Genomic DNA, 18,115 nt, shown 5'->3' with positions numbered 1-18,115 from the left:
TTTTTTTTTTTGTATTTAACTAATAATCAATTACTTATTTAAAAAAAATAAATCCAGATTTTTTTCATCTGTTTTAATCGTACAAAATATAATGAATATAGTTCTAAAAAAAATTTCCAAAGTTTTTAGTTTATAATTTACCTGTAACCTCCATGACCATATCCAAGTCCGATTAACCCTCTCTTTTCTGTTTTTGTGTCCTTTGCTGGTTCAGCGGCAACATCTGCTGACTTTGGTTCAGCTTCTACAACTTCTTTTTTAATGTCTTCGGCGAAGGCGAGGGCCGCCAACAACAAGGTGCACGCCTGAAAAGAAATAAAATTATTATTTTTATTAAACCAATAAAATATTATTAGTTTATTAATATGTTTAAAATCGTTATAATTTTTTAATTATTATTTTGTGTTTGAATGTAATGAAGGGAGAAAAGATGCATTTTTTCAATTGCTTAATGAGTAATAACTTATGAGATAAACCAAGGTTGGCTTTATTAAATAACTACGGTAGGAAAACGTAATTAAAAATATATCAGGTCACTGACTTCTTTCACTTTTCCTATGTTACTATACTGAAGTTTATGAACTGGTAATTCCATACTAGGTCTTCTTAAAATGTTTTATTATTGTTAGATTAAATAAACAATTTATTTGTAATTATAGTTAATTAATTTTTTTTTATTTTGGTGAGATTAGAAAAAAAAGTTGCTTTCATGGGAATTATTCGTGAAAAAATATGATTTTATACATGTTCTAAACTCATGTGAAGAAATCTTTGTTTTTTTGTAATTAAATTCGTTACATAGATGAGGAGAACCAATAAATAATTTTTCCCCTCCCACTTTAAATCATTTATTTACAGATAAATTTACCATTAATTCAATTAGTTTTATTTTTGAAATTTATTAAATTCATGTAATGTAATGTACGAGAAATGTAATATATTCAATTTTGGAAAAGAGTTATACTGTTTTTATACAAATAATAAACTTTAAATATTTTGAATGCCTGAAGAAAAAACAATTTCCGATATTATAAAAAGTTGTAATTTGATGAATACACTTTTCTTTTTATAGAAAAAAGTTATTGGGTTCAATTAACAGTATTATTATAAGATAGGGTTATCCCGTACAATAGTAAAAAACTGTAATTTTTTCTTGTGTCATAAAAAATGAATTAACGAACCGTTAATTATTAAAGTAATATATAAAAAAAAAATGAGCCCGGGTTAACAAGAAATAAAGAATTTTTATTATTACATATTATCGTAATATATTTTTATATTTATTACACATTAAATTAAATATTTAAACAAACTTAAAAAATACTTTTTTTATTTAAAAAAGAAAAGTACAGTATTACTTTAGGTCGCATGATGTTTTTGAGTGGGGAAATGAATTTTTAATATGTTTGAGGTATGAAGAATAAGAAAAATACCATTCACTTAAACTGGCATGTTTTTATATATATTCATAAGCCTATGTATAAACTTTTTTCGCTTGAAAATCTCTAAAACTATTAGATCGATTTTATTGCAATCTATATATGCAGTAGTAGTGTACTAAAGTTGTGCATGTGAAAATTTGATGAAGATTGGTTAAGTCATTCTTGTATCAGGCTCAATTAAATTTTTTAACTAGAAAATTTTCAAAACGACTGAATAAATTTCATTGAAATTTAGATATCCACAGTTATAAATGTGAAAATCTGATGAATATTGGTTCATTCATTTCTAAGTTACGCTTAATTTAAGATCGAAAAAATTTGAGCGGGACAAGTTAGAAGTGTGGTTCTTTATGGTGCTACAAATTGTTTTTTTTTTTGTAACTCAAATAATTTTTCTTCAATATTTCCTTTATGAGTACAAACCTTAATATGTTTTAATGTATATCCTGCCATAATAAATGTCTATAATTTATAAATTTTTATTAAAAATTTGACTTATTTCTAATAAAAAGTATATAAAAAACAATTATACGTGTTTATTTTATTCATCATATTAATTGGAATTATTATATTAATTAATTATTTATGTAGTTTTTCTATAATGACATATCATTAATTAGATAGAAAACTGGTTAATTGAATATATATATACGAGTATATGCAGACCGGATGCTGTTGTAATTTACATTACGGTTCATAAATGATAATAAATGGTATATGTTATGTATGAGATTATTCTCATGGTAGTATAAAGCGATTGTATTACATAATATCAGTTCATAGCCTAAGGATCTAGAGCTAGTATCCGTTCATAGGTGAAAGGGTAGTAATAAACTAGGAAGGAGTAGGGATATTAAGGAGGTTAGTAAAGAGGGGAAGTGACGAGGTGGTCAGGTTACGTTACGGGGTCAGACTTACATACATTTTACCGACTGGCGAAAGTAGTAAAGTCGTTATGTTATGTTATGAATCAAGTTTAAAAAAAAATAATAAATGAAAATGAAGAAGGAGAAGAAGAAAACGTAAATTATACTGCTTATTTATAGTCGAGCAAGGTAATCGACTCTGCTTCTGTACAAATTTAAACTGGTAAATTATTATGTGTAAAAAAAAATGTTACATATTTTTTTTTTATACCCTTTATGAATATCTTAAAAGGGAAAGTTAAAGTTTAAACAAATAAAGTATAGTTTTTTTTTTAATTTTTCTTCTATTTAAGTTACGTTATGTTGCTACCAGGTTAGTTATAATTACTGCGACGTAAACTACTGATAAGTGATGAATTGCTACCTGTCATTCTTTATTTATTTTTTATTTTTTTATTCCATTCATTGAGAGTAGGTCATTTATTTTAATTACTATTATATTATTCCAAAATTTTCGTCATGCTACAGTTAAGTTGTCTCCTTTATTATATTATGTTATTTTAGACCTATATTTTTTGTTAAAGCCTACCCTAGTACCTATAATTAATATTTATAAGAAAAAATTTCAAAGAAAATATTATTTTATGTGTGTGTATATATATATATATATATATATATATATATATATATATATGTAAAGATATTACAACATTATATTACGAAACCAGTATCTTTCTTGTTTGCCTAATTTTACATACATTTATATATTTGATAATGTGTATATATATATATATATATATATAATAAAAATAAATTTCCTGCGTAATTTATAATAGTGTAAAAATTATAATTGTAATATCAACATATTTATAATTGAAAATTAATATATATAATAGCTTTTTTAACTTTCTATTATTTATTTTAACTTTATTTTATTGTGTTGTTTTATAGATAAGGAGCTTCAACTGCTAAGTCTTTAGTTCATTTCGTGTTTAGGATTTAGCATTTTTCATGGTTTAAAATCATGTATATTTTTCAATACATATATTCCGTTAAACCAATACGGTTCTTGTTATAACAGTACGAAAACAACCACTGTTTTGGTTTATAAAATGTTGTATTTCAATTTACAGAAACAGTGATTATTCATATATCTTTTATTTATTTTTTACAGCTAATGATACATTAGAGGGTGATTTTTCTTTTTTAAAGCTATATCAAATCAAAAAAATTTCATTAATTTTTATTAATTTTGTAATAAAAAAATTTTCTACTGATTATTGTCAATAATTATCCACAAAAATTTGTTAGAAGTGTACTAAAAAAGGGATAGTGGTTAGTTTCCTTTCTCTGTTGGAATCATACACAATCAGATACATTTAGGTCTGGAATATCATTTCATTATTACAGATTTAAAATGATTATAACTGTACTGGAATGTGTATTTTATGATTAGGAATCTAATTTTTTTAAGTAATAAATTATTTGTTGTAATGTTTTAATATATAAAGTAGTTAAAATATAATAAATAGAAAAAAAATATTTTTGAAATCATACACAATGCATCTGAGATTTAAGAAAGTAATTTTCTTTCTATAAGGATAATGATGTTGGTCTTTCTATCATGTTTTAAACCTGGTAATGAATGCTTATTGTTCTTGAAATTTTATATATAAACTTTGTTACCTGTTTTTCATGTTAGATCTCTTATATTGGTAATTAGATATGGTATTGATAAATAATGATTTATAAAAAAGGGGAAAGTTTTATTTTTAATATATATTTTCTTGTATTTATATAAAAAAAAATATATATACGGAATGTATGATACATACTCGTATGTATTTAATGAAAAAATAAGGGATGTTTTTTCAGCTTAAGATATTGAACAATTTTTTCATTCTTAGTAACTATACCAATTTTAGTAACAATTTATAACATTTTACGATATAAAATTTAATTTAAAATAACCCTTTTAATGTAATATAAATACAAATGAATGATTAATTTGTAATGCAAATGTTCTATTTTATTTTTGGAATGTTGTTACTGTATATTTCAACCGGAAACATAAAAGATAGTTAGATTTTAAAATCTTAACATGATAGATTTTTTAATTTACTCATTAATATCTTTCAATTTATAATTTTCAAAATGGTTTGAAACAATACAAACATTTATTTAAAATTTTCTAAAATTATTTATTTTTTATTTTATGTGCGTTGGTCCTATACTTAAAAGATTATTTCATATTATATTGGTATAATATGTACGCAGATTATAAGATTACAAATATTTAATTAAGAAAACTGGAGAAATATTTAATTACATTTCTCCAGTTTATAATTTAAAAAATAATATTAGACTAAAATTGATGGATCATTAAACTGTTATTCATCATTCTGATTAGAAATATAATATCTATGCAAGATGTAATGTAAATATTAATTTAAATATAAAATTTAATTGAAAATATGAAAAAGTATATATATTATATGTACATGTATGTAAGTGTGCGCGGGCGTGCGTGTGAGATTAATTTTTTTCTTATAATTTTCTAAAATCTTTTTGTTTTTTCGTAGAGTTTCAGTGTATAGTACTTATAAATCCTGATTTACCCGTATAAAACAAATACATTAACCTAACTGTAATGATATTTTTATTTTTTTTTTACATGACCAAATTTACCTCATAACATGGAAATTTGAAATTGGAAATTTGTTGTATAATTTTTGAATTTATATACATTATGCATAATTTAAAATATTATACATTTATGTTTTATGGTTAATATATTAACCCTAAAATACTTGCTACAATATAAGGTAACATAATAAACTGTTTTTCATTAACTAAATTTTAGCTTTGTTAATAAATTAATGAAATTCGTACTGATTATTTTATGTAATACAGTGAGAATGGATTTTAAAAACGCCTCTTTCTATTTCCCTGTTTCAACACACGCAGACACACACACACACAAACACACACATATATATATATATATAATTCAATTATAAAATAATAAGTATTTGTATAGGTAAAATATGAGACCTACAAATTTTAAAGTAAGTTTTTTTTAAATGAAAAAAAATCAATATATATATATACACTTCGGTCAACCCGAATTATTTTTTTAATATTTTTAACCAAATTATATTCTATTATTACTACGGAGCTTTTTTTTTGCAATACTTATTTAATGTAGTTTACAATGATGGTGGAAAAACAAAACATTGAAACCCGAAATAAAAATTAGTTCTTTAACATATTAATGCACAATTTTTTTTCTTTTATCTTATGTTTAAGAATAATTGGATCTTTTATTTGTGATAATTTTGTTATTAATAATTTATATTAATTTTTTAATTAAATTTTTCCTAAAATGAATTTTTTAATAATAATTTAAAAAATTAAATTTTTATGTATATATTTTTTTATTAATCTAAATGCTAGTTTTAATTCTTCCAAGTTACATTTGGTTTCAAAAATGTAATTCACTTTTTATTACAAAATGTAATTATAATATTGGTTAAAATTCAGTAGCCAATTTCATCCCTCTCAGACACGTATATTATCATATTGAAAAATATAACTTTAAATATATTAAAATCAAAATATTTTTAATAATTTAAAATTTTAATTGATAATTCTTTAAAAAGAAATATTATACTAAAATATTAAAAGCTTCGTATATATCTTTTACTTAATAAATTATTTAAACAAAATTTAGTTCCAATTACGGCCACTAGTCAGTGATGCTCACATTTATTAGCTTTATAACTATTTGAAATTTTTTTTTTAATTTATTTATATTCGAATGTTTTAAATAAAGAAAAGTATTTTTTTTAAATTTTTTAAAAAGTGTACCAATTACGATTTTTTTATTTAATGTTATATAATTAAGTAAAGAAAATTACGAAAATTCTCTTTTTGTAGTAATACATTAGTTGTTTTAAATATTACTTTATATTTGATTATTACAAAATCTTTATAAAAAAAATTATTTTATTTTTATTTTTTTTTTAAGATACATTAATATGCTTGTGTTTAAAAATAATGTATTTCTATAAATGAATTATTTTTATTGCAGAAATAAAATATCTGTTATAATTTATAAATGTATTATTATCATGTTTTCATATTAGTTAAAAAGTTTTTTTTTTTTAATTAAATTTCCATAGATTACTTTACAAGTTAACTTTATTTTAAGTAAAAACTAATTATTTAAAATTTTTAATTTAAAAAATGTATATATTATTTTATAGAATAATATCGTTTGTTTTATATAAACTATAAGCTGTGCTTATAAAACGCTTTGATCTCATACTCTCATATAAAAAATACGTATATAATATTTATATACTTACGATTATCTTCATGGTTTGAAATCCCAGTGAGAACTGATAACAAGTGGATGCTCTGGCCATCTTATATAGGTAGGTTATCTGTATACCACCTTGGTTAAGTTACGTTGAGTCGGGTAGGTAGTTGTAAGTTCACTCGTAATAGGAAGAAAACGGGTAGGAGAGGGTAGCTGGTGAGACGGACTCTAAGAGGGGGGGAAGTAAAGTAACTTGCGTACCATACCAGTACAGTGGTAATCCAACCTATCTGACTTATTACGTTTAAAAATTATATTATAACTCCCTCCTTATTTTTGCCCTTCCCTGTAATAATAATAATAATAAAATTAATAATAATAATATAAATCGCTTCCCTTACTTAACATTGCATTACTTTTTTTTTTTACAAGAATTCTAATTTCTATTTTTTTTTTTTTTTTCAAGGAATACATACCTATTTGATATCTTCCGCCACACGCCTTGATGTACAACCGGTTAATTTAACACCATAGGTCAGTAATTTTTGTCATGTCTTTTCCAATTGTAAACAAGCCAGTAAATTATAGTAAACTTAAGTAGATTGGTTATTGTGTAATATTACAATCTCTAATAATTACAAAAAAAAAATTATTAATTTTTATTTTGTAATAATAATAATAATAAAACAAACCCCTTTTGTAATTATTAAAAACAATATCATAATTTATTATTAATTTTTTTTTTACCAGGAATTAAATATATATCACATTTTATTAAAATGAATTAAATATTTTTGTATTAATTATTTTTTGGTTTATTATTTTTTTTATTTCATAATTTTCATTGAATAATTTCTTCTTTTGATTATATTGTATGAAAAACGTTATAGGTCCATTTACATTTTTAGTTTTGAAATTAATAAATTTTTAATGTTATTTTTGCCTTTTTTTGGTAATAAATAAAGAGACTTTTCTACCAAAAAAAAAGCTGGGATAGTATTACATAACTTTTTCGGCTACGTTGATCAAGACATATACATACCTTGCACAGTGTTTTGTTTTGCAATTCAATCATTAAAAATCTAATTTTTTTACATTAAACATTTAAATATATGTAAGAAGAGTTTATTCATAACCTTTATATGAATTTTTATAGATTTTCTTTTTAAATTAATTCTTCATTTCTAATAAATATTGTTTTTTTTTTTTGTTCTACCTCTTTTAATTCTATTATTAAACAAAAAACGTTTTTCCGAATCTTTTTAAACTTTGTTGCCCCCGCATCAATGGGACATTTTATTGATTTTAATGATTTTCAAAATAAGATTTAAGCATCAAAATTTTCATTCCTTAGCAAAGTGAATATAGTTATGTGAATAAAATTTCCTTAGAAGAGGGAAGAGATCCTTGCTGCCTTTAAAACATCAAAGAGGCCGATGAAGATAATTTATTAATATATTAAAGGGGAAAGAATGGTGTATAAAAAATGATGTATATAATTTTCTGTAAATTTTTACATTTTAGGGTCCTACTAGTTCATCAAGACAAAAAAAAAGATCGTGTGCGTGTATGTTTCTGTGTGACGCACTGCTATTGACCATATATCTCAGGATTTACTGAACTGACTTTCTTTAAATTTACCACAATTTATATATAGTTAATCATATAATATTTTCTTTCAAAATTCGTTAAGGTAGGGAGGGATATCGGGAAAAACTCCATTTTGATTTTCTTCAGAGACATTTTTGAGAAAACTTTATTAAAGCAGATGCGTTACCTAAAATCCAAATGAAATATCCTAAAAAGTTTTTTCAAAAAATCAACCCCCACCTCTTAAAATTGAAATATATTTCAATTTATGAAAAATATACCCTTCGCTTTAAATATTTTTCAAAAATGTTTTGAATATTTCTACTTATATGTATATTGAGATATCAAGAATTGTCTACATTTCTTAAAAATTGTAGATCTCAGATTTAAAATGCAGAAAAGTTTTTTGACTATCTTTGTTTTCTTATTTTAGACCCTATTAAAGGAGTGATTTAGAAAAAACTTTACTTAAGGATATTTTTTTAACATTAACCTAAATAAGCTTTTTTTATAAAAATTTCTTAAAATTTATTTTGCATCTAGAAAATATATATTGTGTTTTTTTTTTTTTTTTTTTTGTTTTGTGCTCTAACTCATTAATTTGTGTTATTAGTTTTTACTAATTTATTATTTATTATTTTCAGAGCTTACTACTGTGGTACCGATCCTAAATGAAATCAGGGTCAGCCTACGCTTACCCTAGACTGTACTACGACCATTTGGGTCTTCTCCGGAGTAAGTTGAAGATTCTTCGGGGAAAGAGATTTTTTTAGGGGAAAGTGGTAAAAATATCGATATATTTAGATAAATCATCGATGTATCGACTTAAATACCTATGTATTTAATTCATACATCGCAAAGTGTGCAAATGTTCAATTGATCGATCTATCGGTATATCAATTTCTTTTTACTTCCTTGTAATTGCGAAAAATTTCGGTTTTATGATTTCAACGGTAATATCCATCTTGATCATCCCTGAATCCATTTTGACTAGTTTTTGCGAGACGTCTGTACGTACGTTATGTATCTCGTATAACTCAAAAACGATTAGCCGTAGAATGTTGAAATTTAGGATTAAGGACTGCTGTAACATCTAGTCGTGCACCTCCCCTTTTGATTGCAATCGACTTGGCCAAATATGTCCGAAAAAGCCTAAAATCCAAAAAAGTGGATTTTGCACTTAACTGCAGTAATAAGCATTCATTGAGAGCTTTTCAAGGATATCATAAGTAGTACTTATTTTCATTGGTTCCAAACTTATAGCAAAATGAAATTTTAATTAATGAAGTATTTGGATCTTACAAGGGAAAGATACATCGGTTCAAATCCGATTTCATATACATATTTTTTTAAACTCTATTTTAATTTAAATATATTGATCTATTAATAATTTTTTACATCTGATTGTAAAAAAAATTTACGATAAATAATAATTTAATAACAAACAAAAAATTAAAATATATCAGAAGTTTTTAATGAAATAAAATTTTATGTACTTTTCATTTTTTTTTTAATGTATATATATAATATAATAGGCGTACAAGAAAGTCATGTATCGTCCACATCAAATCTTTTTTATAAATGTCTTGGATTAAATTATTTCTCTCATATATTTCTGAATTTATTAAAACAAATAAATACATATTCTTAAAGTTTTATTGAATTTTTAAAAATATTTATATTAATTCGGACAAATTTTACCCGGATAAACTAGATTTTATTCAAAATTATATCTACTATTCACTACGGAACAGTAAAATGTTAAAATTTTGGATTATTTTTTTTTTTAATCGGAATATGTAATTCTATTTCCCAATCTGATAAAGAAAAACTGTCCCGATCCTGATAACCGCTTTATAAAGAAATAATTAATAAAAACTAAAATTCTTTCGGTCGGTTGAAACAATCAAAAGTTGTATTCGTAATATAAAAATGAAATAAAAATCAGCCTTACCAACAACTTATATTATGTCTCTAGCGCTTTGATCATTCGAAAATCCTGAGGAGAGAAACGTTTTATAATTTAAAACATTAAAATGAAAAACGTAAATTAAAATTTTAATGTTTTAAATTATAAAAACTTTCTCTTCTGAGGATGTCGAATGACCAAAAGCGCTAGAAACATAATATAAATTGTTGGTAAGGTTGTGTTTATTTTATTTTTATATTATAACTAGTTTCATATACCAACAGTACCATGTTTGGAAGATTTAACTCAAAAAGGTTAGAAAAATTAATTTATACAAAAATACAAATTTATGGATAGGAGTTGTTCAAAACTTTTCAGTCTTTCTAATATTGCGTCCTATAGGATTTCCGAGGATTTTGTTTTTTTTTGTACGAAAAAAAGGATCTATCCAATTTTCAACGGAATCACCTTTTCGAAATATAGCCCCCGATATTATCCTTTATTTTTTTAAAATTAATAAAACCAATCTCTTATTTCAAATTAGCTTTCATACCTTGTATTTTATGACTAAGCATGTTAAACTATTCTAAATAGAGATTATATGCCAAATCGAGAACGATTCATATTTAACATACGAGTAATTTTGAAATAGTTAATTCAGTATATAGAATATTTCAACAACTATATAAACTTTCATACATAGCACATTACTTAGGGAATTTTCTCATCAACTTGAAATTATTTTTTTTTCCGTAAAACAAGATGTTAATGCTGCTAGAAAGTTCACATGATTACCTAGCCGCTGTCCGTAATTTGAACCGAACTTAACACAAGGTAATTTCAGAGATTCATGAATTTCTTCGTTCCGTACAGACTACACAATCCCTCAACTATTTAGAATTGCCTTACGTTTGCGAGGAAATCAATCGATTCGGTTCAAATTTCGAACAGCAGGTAAATAATCATGTGAACTTTCTAGCAGTAAATCTCCTAGACACTGTGAGGATGTCCGATAACTGAAATACCTTGACATGCTGGGCACGGGGGACGATATTTCTTGATAAGCATCTTCTCAGTGTCTTGATGGAGAGTGATTTTCCTTCTTCTTCTTTCATAAGCTAATTATGTACTGCTTCGTTTGTTTTTTTTCTTTTCTTTTGTAACGTTATTGATTTTTGCTTTGTTTTTCGTTAGACTTTTATAGATTATTGTACTTTTTATGGATATAAATATATGAACTTTTGTCTTATGTATATTGGAGACCCCTCAAAAAATGCTTATTGCAATTCTTTTACTTATGATTTCTTAATCGGAACTGATTGTAAATAAACAAATTTTGAGAGAAGAAAGATTTTAAAGCGTTCTCTTTGTTGTTTTATAAAATATTTTTTATGTTACGAATTATCATTTTGAATACCCTTCGTATCTGGTAACTACTAAACACTAATAAATTAAGAAATCCCAAGATTATGTCCTATTTATTTGTAAGATAAAATCTACATCCATTTTGCGGACCCCTTTAACCTGAACGATTTTTCGGGCCTTTTCATACCTGAAAACTCTGTTTTTTCTTTCTTAAATATAAGAATTACACTGAAATTTTGTACTATATATAAAATTAATAGTAAGTAACTTATATGTGTATGTTACGTGTCTTTGTAACGACATAATAGTCCTTTGTGCTAATAAATTTGCGTGTAGATATCTTTGTGTGCATTTGTGACTCGTGGTGAGTGTGTTTATGTGTTGGCGCGCGCGCGCACGAAAGCGAGCTTCTTGTTTTAATTAGACGTTTATATCCGCTTGCTGAATAACAGGAAAACCTTACAAAATAATGTACTTGTTTTTAATTGTCTATACTATTCACGTAATGAATGAAATATTTCATTACATATGTTCTTGAAATGGAATTCAATTTCAGTGATTTTTTTTTCTTCATTTTTATGACATTTTTACGTCGTCCTTGATCTGTTTCACATTTTTTTAATAAAATTATAGTAATTTAACCGTTAAAAGTGTAATTATATTATTTAATTATATCATAAAATTTTAATCGAATAATAATGGATTTATACTGATTTATATTTTTATCAAGTGGATGGGTGATAGAGTAATCTATCAATTCAGAAGGGGGCAACGTATTTTTCAAAATGTCTGCTCCTCTGTAGGGATCTCCGATGTTTCAATAGACATTTTTTGAAAGACATCCTCCTTAATCTTTGATAGAGAACCCGAATCAGGTTTCAAAACCCGGAGAGCAAATAATCTGGATTCACCCGAACTAAATTGGTGGATTACGCGGCATTGATTAATAAAAAAAGAAGAAAATCTGCTATTTAAAAAAAAAATAGCTTTCTAGCTAACAAAACAAAAATAGCCCTAAAATAAAACAAAAAATAAAAAATAATATAAATAATAATAAAAAAATAATAAAAATAAATAATAAAATAAAACAAAACTAGCCCTTCTAGCAATAGTCATATTTGTTATTATAAAACCCTATATAAAATTTGTATGTATTTGTAAATTCTGGAGAATATTTTTCAAATCTCTGAATGTTGACAATTACGCCCAGACGTTTATTTCATTGTTAAATTTACATGAATTTACTGATGTTTGTTTAAAATTTAGGAACAACTGAACCGATCTGAGTAATTTTTTTTACGGTTTGTTTTTAAAATCAAACTTTGAGGATGGTGTTAGCTGTAAATTCATCCACATAATCCTTTTATTGAATAAGCATTACAGCTTTAATAGAAAACGTATTTTACAACAAATTTTTTATCAGTAATATTTTGAGTCGATGAAATATATAAAAATATATAAAAAAAATTAATTTAATATTTATTTTTACTTATCAAAATTGGATGAAACGATTTAATTGTTTCTCAGATTTTGTAAATGAATATATCACCTTTTTTCGAAGCAAACCTACTTATTTATTATGCTTGTAATTAAATTTTTATATTTAAATCTTTTACTAAAATGTTTTTTATTTTTATATTAGCTTTTCCTTTTGTGGAAAACTGAAGCAAGTTTTCCTTAATTCAATTTTTTCTCATTGTCGTACAAGTTTAATTTTAATTTTTGTGTTTGTTTTTCTGTTTGTAAGGGACTTTACAGTCCCTTGAAACAGGAAAAAACCTGATTTAACAATACTTGCAGAATTAAATTCTTAAATAGATATTTCAGTTTATAGAATACAATTTAAATCTTAGTTTTTATTTCGATTTCACATTAAATAGTTACCATTGAAACACCACACACCATTTGATGAAAGAGAATTTTTAAATTTATTGCTGTGTAGTTGAAATATGTAAAAAATAAATCCTGATTAATTTTTAGCGGATTTCCGAAGAATTTATAGAAATCGCTATTGCGTAAGGCCATATTTTCTAAGGGGGTATTGAGGGGACCCACTTTTCTTTATCTTTTGGAGCCTTCTGAATACGCTTCTGCAGGGTTTATATACGAGATTTTTTTATCCGCTCTAACGGACGCAAATCTTAAACGATTTTGACAAAACTTGGGGGGGGGGGGATGTAAAACTATTGGTAATACATCTCTGTTGGTTTTCAAGTGAATCTGCTTACAAAACGCTCAAAATCGGGGTTTTTGGGTATATTTATAACTGTTTTTGCTCTACTAGGCGCATTTTTGAACTTATTTTCATGAAACTTGGTAGGATGATGTAAACATAATAGAAATTAGAATCCTATTGATTTTCAAGCGAATCGGTTTGCAGGAACTGAAGTTACAAGTAAAAAACTGGGTTTTTATATACGTTTTTAAGGTTTTAATATTGTAACTTGAAGGGTGACATATTAGAAAGCCAAAATTACATACTTGCAAACACTGTTAGGTGCGGGCTGATTTCGCAATAAAAATTAAAATATCAAGTTTAATGACAAAAACAGATTTTTGCGAGCAACACAAAGTACAAGCGAGTTTCGTTATATTACTTTAATTTCGTAATAATCCAAAATGTGAAAAGGAGTTGTGTTCAATAACTCAGTTTCGAAGTTTTAAACCTTTTGGGCCAATTTGAACGTTTTATTTTTTGTGAACACGGCTCCAAAACCACACAAATTATTGATAACAGTATCAAAGTGGGTTGTTGTCAAGTAGAAGTGTTAAGCGATTGATGCAGTCGCAATTTAACAACTAAGTGAAAAGGAGGAAGGAACAAAACACAAATATACAAGTATAATGTATTTATTGGAACAATACACAGTACCTTGCAGTATTATAAGAACACATAATACTAACAAAATATAAAATATAAAAAAATACCAAAAACAATTTTATTTTCAAAAATCATTATAGTTCATTCTATTTATGAAAAAGAGCAAAAATAATAAACAACTATATAGTCCACTGATATATAGACCTAATTACTGTACCATGAATTAAAACATAATAGTTAAATCCTATTAATTAAGGCAGGTCAAAAAAAAAATTGAGAAAAAAATTTTCTTTTTGGGTTTATGGAGTTATTTCTTCTTTATGCTTTCAGTCTGTTTTACTGCACTGTTTTTTTTTGGTTGTTTTAATTATTTATTTTTTGATTTGTTTGCTTTTTTTTAATTATTTTTTGTTTATGGATTTTTGTAATATTTTGGTTATTTGCTTTTTGTGATTTAAAAACTAAAGTTGTATTTTTGCAACAAAACAAACATTCAAGCGGTGAAACTTAAAGCAAATAGAAATTTATCAATTCATATAATCCTTTTTTTGATATTTTGAATAGGATTTGTTTTCCTAATATTGCAGAAATAGTTTGTCTTTTATTTATTTGCTAGAAATACATTCAGTATAAGATATTAGGGAGATAAAAATTAAATGTAATAAAATTAGATACAATTTTCGTCTGATTTTTTTTTTTTTTTTTTGAGGTATAACTAAAGATTCCTTTTCAAATAATAACTAATAAATTAATCTCCTGTTCATCCGAATACCATGGTTAAGTAGAGTAATTTAACTTCAATTTTTTTATTTTATATTAAATTATAACGTATTATATTATGGTAATATAATATATGTTACCATTCGTGTATTTACATTATTATAATTATTATTATTACTCTTTTATTCCTATCGTAGAAAGAACTTCATCTGTACAAAAAAATATATAATAGATAAATAATAAAGTTGATTAAGAAAAAATCTATTTATTATGTAATTTACTTAATACAATACTGATCGTTATCATTTTGTCCTTCGGTATTGTAAATTTAAATTTTTGTATTACCAAATAAATAATATCGCGTGTTATACGTAGACTATCAGAATTTTTTTTTAAACAAGAAAAAATTAATTTTTTTTTGCAAACAGGCTTCACTTTATTTTGTAATAACATTAAAAAAAAATCGTAATAATATTGACCAAAAATTCTTATATAATTTACATATAAGAATAAAAGTATTTTTTCCTGCAATCCACTCGAAATAAAAGCCAATTCTTACAACATATTGTTGAAAAAATATTATGCGGTTATTCTGAGATTATTTTAAATATTAATATTATTATTTATTTTTGAACATCAATGACGTTTGCGGTTATTTAAAAATAACTTACCGCTGATAATTTTTCAGGATCACAAAAAATTGAATATTTTAATAAAAAATTTTTATTTTTATTTCTATATCTTATAATTTTTTTTAAATACTTTTATTTTTAGTCGGATTTATAATTAAAGTCGTTAGAAAGTTATCAGTGTAATGTAATTGTACCGGTAAATGTTTAGTCTTAAATAAATTCAGGCCGACCATTCCTGAGACGTGTAATTAATTGAAATCCAACCACAAATGAACACCGATATCCACGATCTAGTATTCAAATCCGAATAAAAGCATCTACCTTTATTAGGATTTGAACCTGAGAACTTCGACTACGAAATTAAACCAACCTGTTGGGTTATTTTTTTGTTTAATTTAATAAAGATTATCCAAACATAATGACCAAACAATGATGACCAAACATCATTGTACAGCATATTATGCACGTAGTAAATTGTAAAACAACTTGTTTTACAAGTTTCAAACATATTATCGAATTTCTAACTAAGGCCATGTAAAATATCAGAATTTATCTAATAAGTTTATTAAATCTTTAATGTGGTACTTTAAAAAAAAAAATAAGCAAAAAAAGAATCTTGGCAATAATGTTTCTGAAATTTTCCAGAATTTCAATAGAGTTTAAAACTCAATGCTTCATTAAATTATTAATTTTGAAATTGTTGCTGTTCATTAAATTATTTACTAATTTTAATCTATTTTCTCGGTAAAAAAATAATAAAAAATAAAATAAAATCATTTGTCGAATTAATGACAATTTTAAAAAACCCTATTAAAAGATATCTTAAATTACAATATTCTGTATTATATGTAAGCTCAATGAAGAAAAAGATGAACAATTTAAAAAGATATATATATCTTGTATTTTAGTAATGTTTATTGTTCTGAGTGTTTGTTTTAAAACGCAACTCAAGCAAAGTACATAATAGAAAAAAAGTTAATTCCGTAATTTTGAATGAGAGGTTGGCAGCACTACCTATTGTTATTGCTTTATAATATGCTGATATAATTTTTTTTTGTGAACAGGTATTGCTTTTAATTATCTGTGCTTTTTATTAAGAAGAAATGGTTTTAAACAAGTAAGAAAATAAAAATTTATTGCGGAATTTATTTAAGAACTAAATTTTTTGTGCCAAACAGCAATTCAATTGCAATTCCTGAGTTATAATATACCAAATAAATCTTGAGTTCATCGTTTGATAAAATATATAGAGGGACTGGTTCTGTTTGCAATGAGAGACATACCCGGAAACGTTCAGTTCTTAATCGCGAAACATTGAAAAATGTTACGGTAAGCATTATAAACAGCCTAATAAATCATTACGAAAACTTGCACAACAAATAGGGAATACCACTGTCTAGTGCCTTTAAAGTTACCTTAACTTAAAGCCATACCGAATTCATACATCACATGAATAATACCCGGTCAATTAACCTACTAGGCTTCACTGCTGTTAATGATTTAAGCAGTTTATTTGAGAGAGAATTAAAGTGTTAGATAATGTATTTTTTAAAGATGAGCCTTTATTTCATTTGAATTATTACGTTAATAGTTAGTGCTACTGAAGCTCCAATATCCTCACATCACCAATTCACGATCTCTTCACCCGCAGAAAAGTTTGTGATGGGTCTGCAATTTTCAGGCGAAGAATAATAGGCCCCATATTCTTTAAAATACATTCTTAATGCAAGAAAGTGTAACGGAATTTATTGCAAATGTAGAATTAAATGCGAGAGGTTCGTGGTTTCAACATGTCTTACGCCAAGAACAAAAATGGAGCTTTTGAGAAATTTATTTAGTGAAAGAGTAATATCGACTGGCTTATGGCCAGCTAGGTCACCTGATCTTTCTTCTTTAGATTTTTTCTCTGGGAATATCTAAAAGGTTGTGTATTCAATTATAATCCACACATGATTAAAGAACTGAAAGCAAACATAACTAAAAAATTACAAGAAATCGGAAGAGGTACACTTCGAAGGTTGCATGGTATGTGAATAAGAGAATAAAGGCTTGAATTGATTATGATGGACACTTTCAACATTTCTTATAAAAAAATTTGATCTCAATATTGTTTTGCATATGTAATTCCAATATTTATAACTGAACGCGTTAAATATTTAACATTATTTTTCTTTAAATTGGGTTGCTATTTTGAGTTGTATTTTAAAACAAATATCCGGTGCTTACAAGTACCTTTACGCATGAATAACTGTATAAAATTAAAATTTAAGTTCTATGTTTTGTAGAGGTTTTTATACAAAATTTTTATTTATTTCACGGTTGTGTTGATGTAAATGTTTTCCTACTGTATAATCCGTATAGGGTGGCAACATTATTATTTATATTAATCACACAGAATGTTATAGCAACAGTGTAAAAACTAGGGTTACCAATTTATTTTTTTTCT

The 18,115-nt window shown here is 25.0% G+C and overlaps 1 protein-coding gene and 1 long non-coding RNA gene across 2 annotated transcripts in view; one reads left to right on the top strand and one right to left on the bottom strand.

The window, feature by feature from the left end:
• LOC142331618 (uncharacterized) overlaps positions 1 to 1,895 on the bottom strand; it is a 96,004-nt gene extending 94,109 nt beyond the window's left edge. Inside the window, exons 1-2 of the mRNA XM_075377647.1 lie at positions 1,866 to 1,895; positions 142 to 305 (exon numbers count right to left, since the gene is read on the bottom strand). Of these exons, the coding sequence (XP_075233762.1) occupies positions 142 to 305; positions 1,866 to 1,895 (194 nt within the window). The remainder of the gene's footprint in view (positions 1 to 141; positions 306 to 1,865) is intronic.
• Positions 1 to 18,115, top strand: part of LOC142331546 (uncharacterized) — a 190,587-nt gene that overhangs the window by 142,137 nt on the left and 30,335 nt on the right. Inside the window, exon 3 of the long non-coding RNA XR_012758034.1 lies at positions 8,867 to 8,957. This is a non-coding gene — a long non-coding RNA (uncharacterized LOC142331546). The remainder of the gene's footprint in view (positions 1 to 8,866; positions 8,958 to 18,115) is intronic.

The sequence above is a fragment of the Lycorma delicatula genome, chromosome 10 (assembly GCF_047948215.1).
Source record: "Lycorma delicatula isolate Av1 chromosome 10, ASM4794821v1, whole genome shotgun sequence".
Lineage (NCBI taxonomy): Eukaryota > Metazoa > Arthropoda > Insecta > Hemiptera > Fulgoridae > Lycorma > Lycorma delicatula.
Note: the sequence above shows the minus strand (reverse complement) of the source record. Positions and strands in the feature narration are given on the sequence as shown.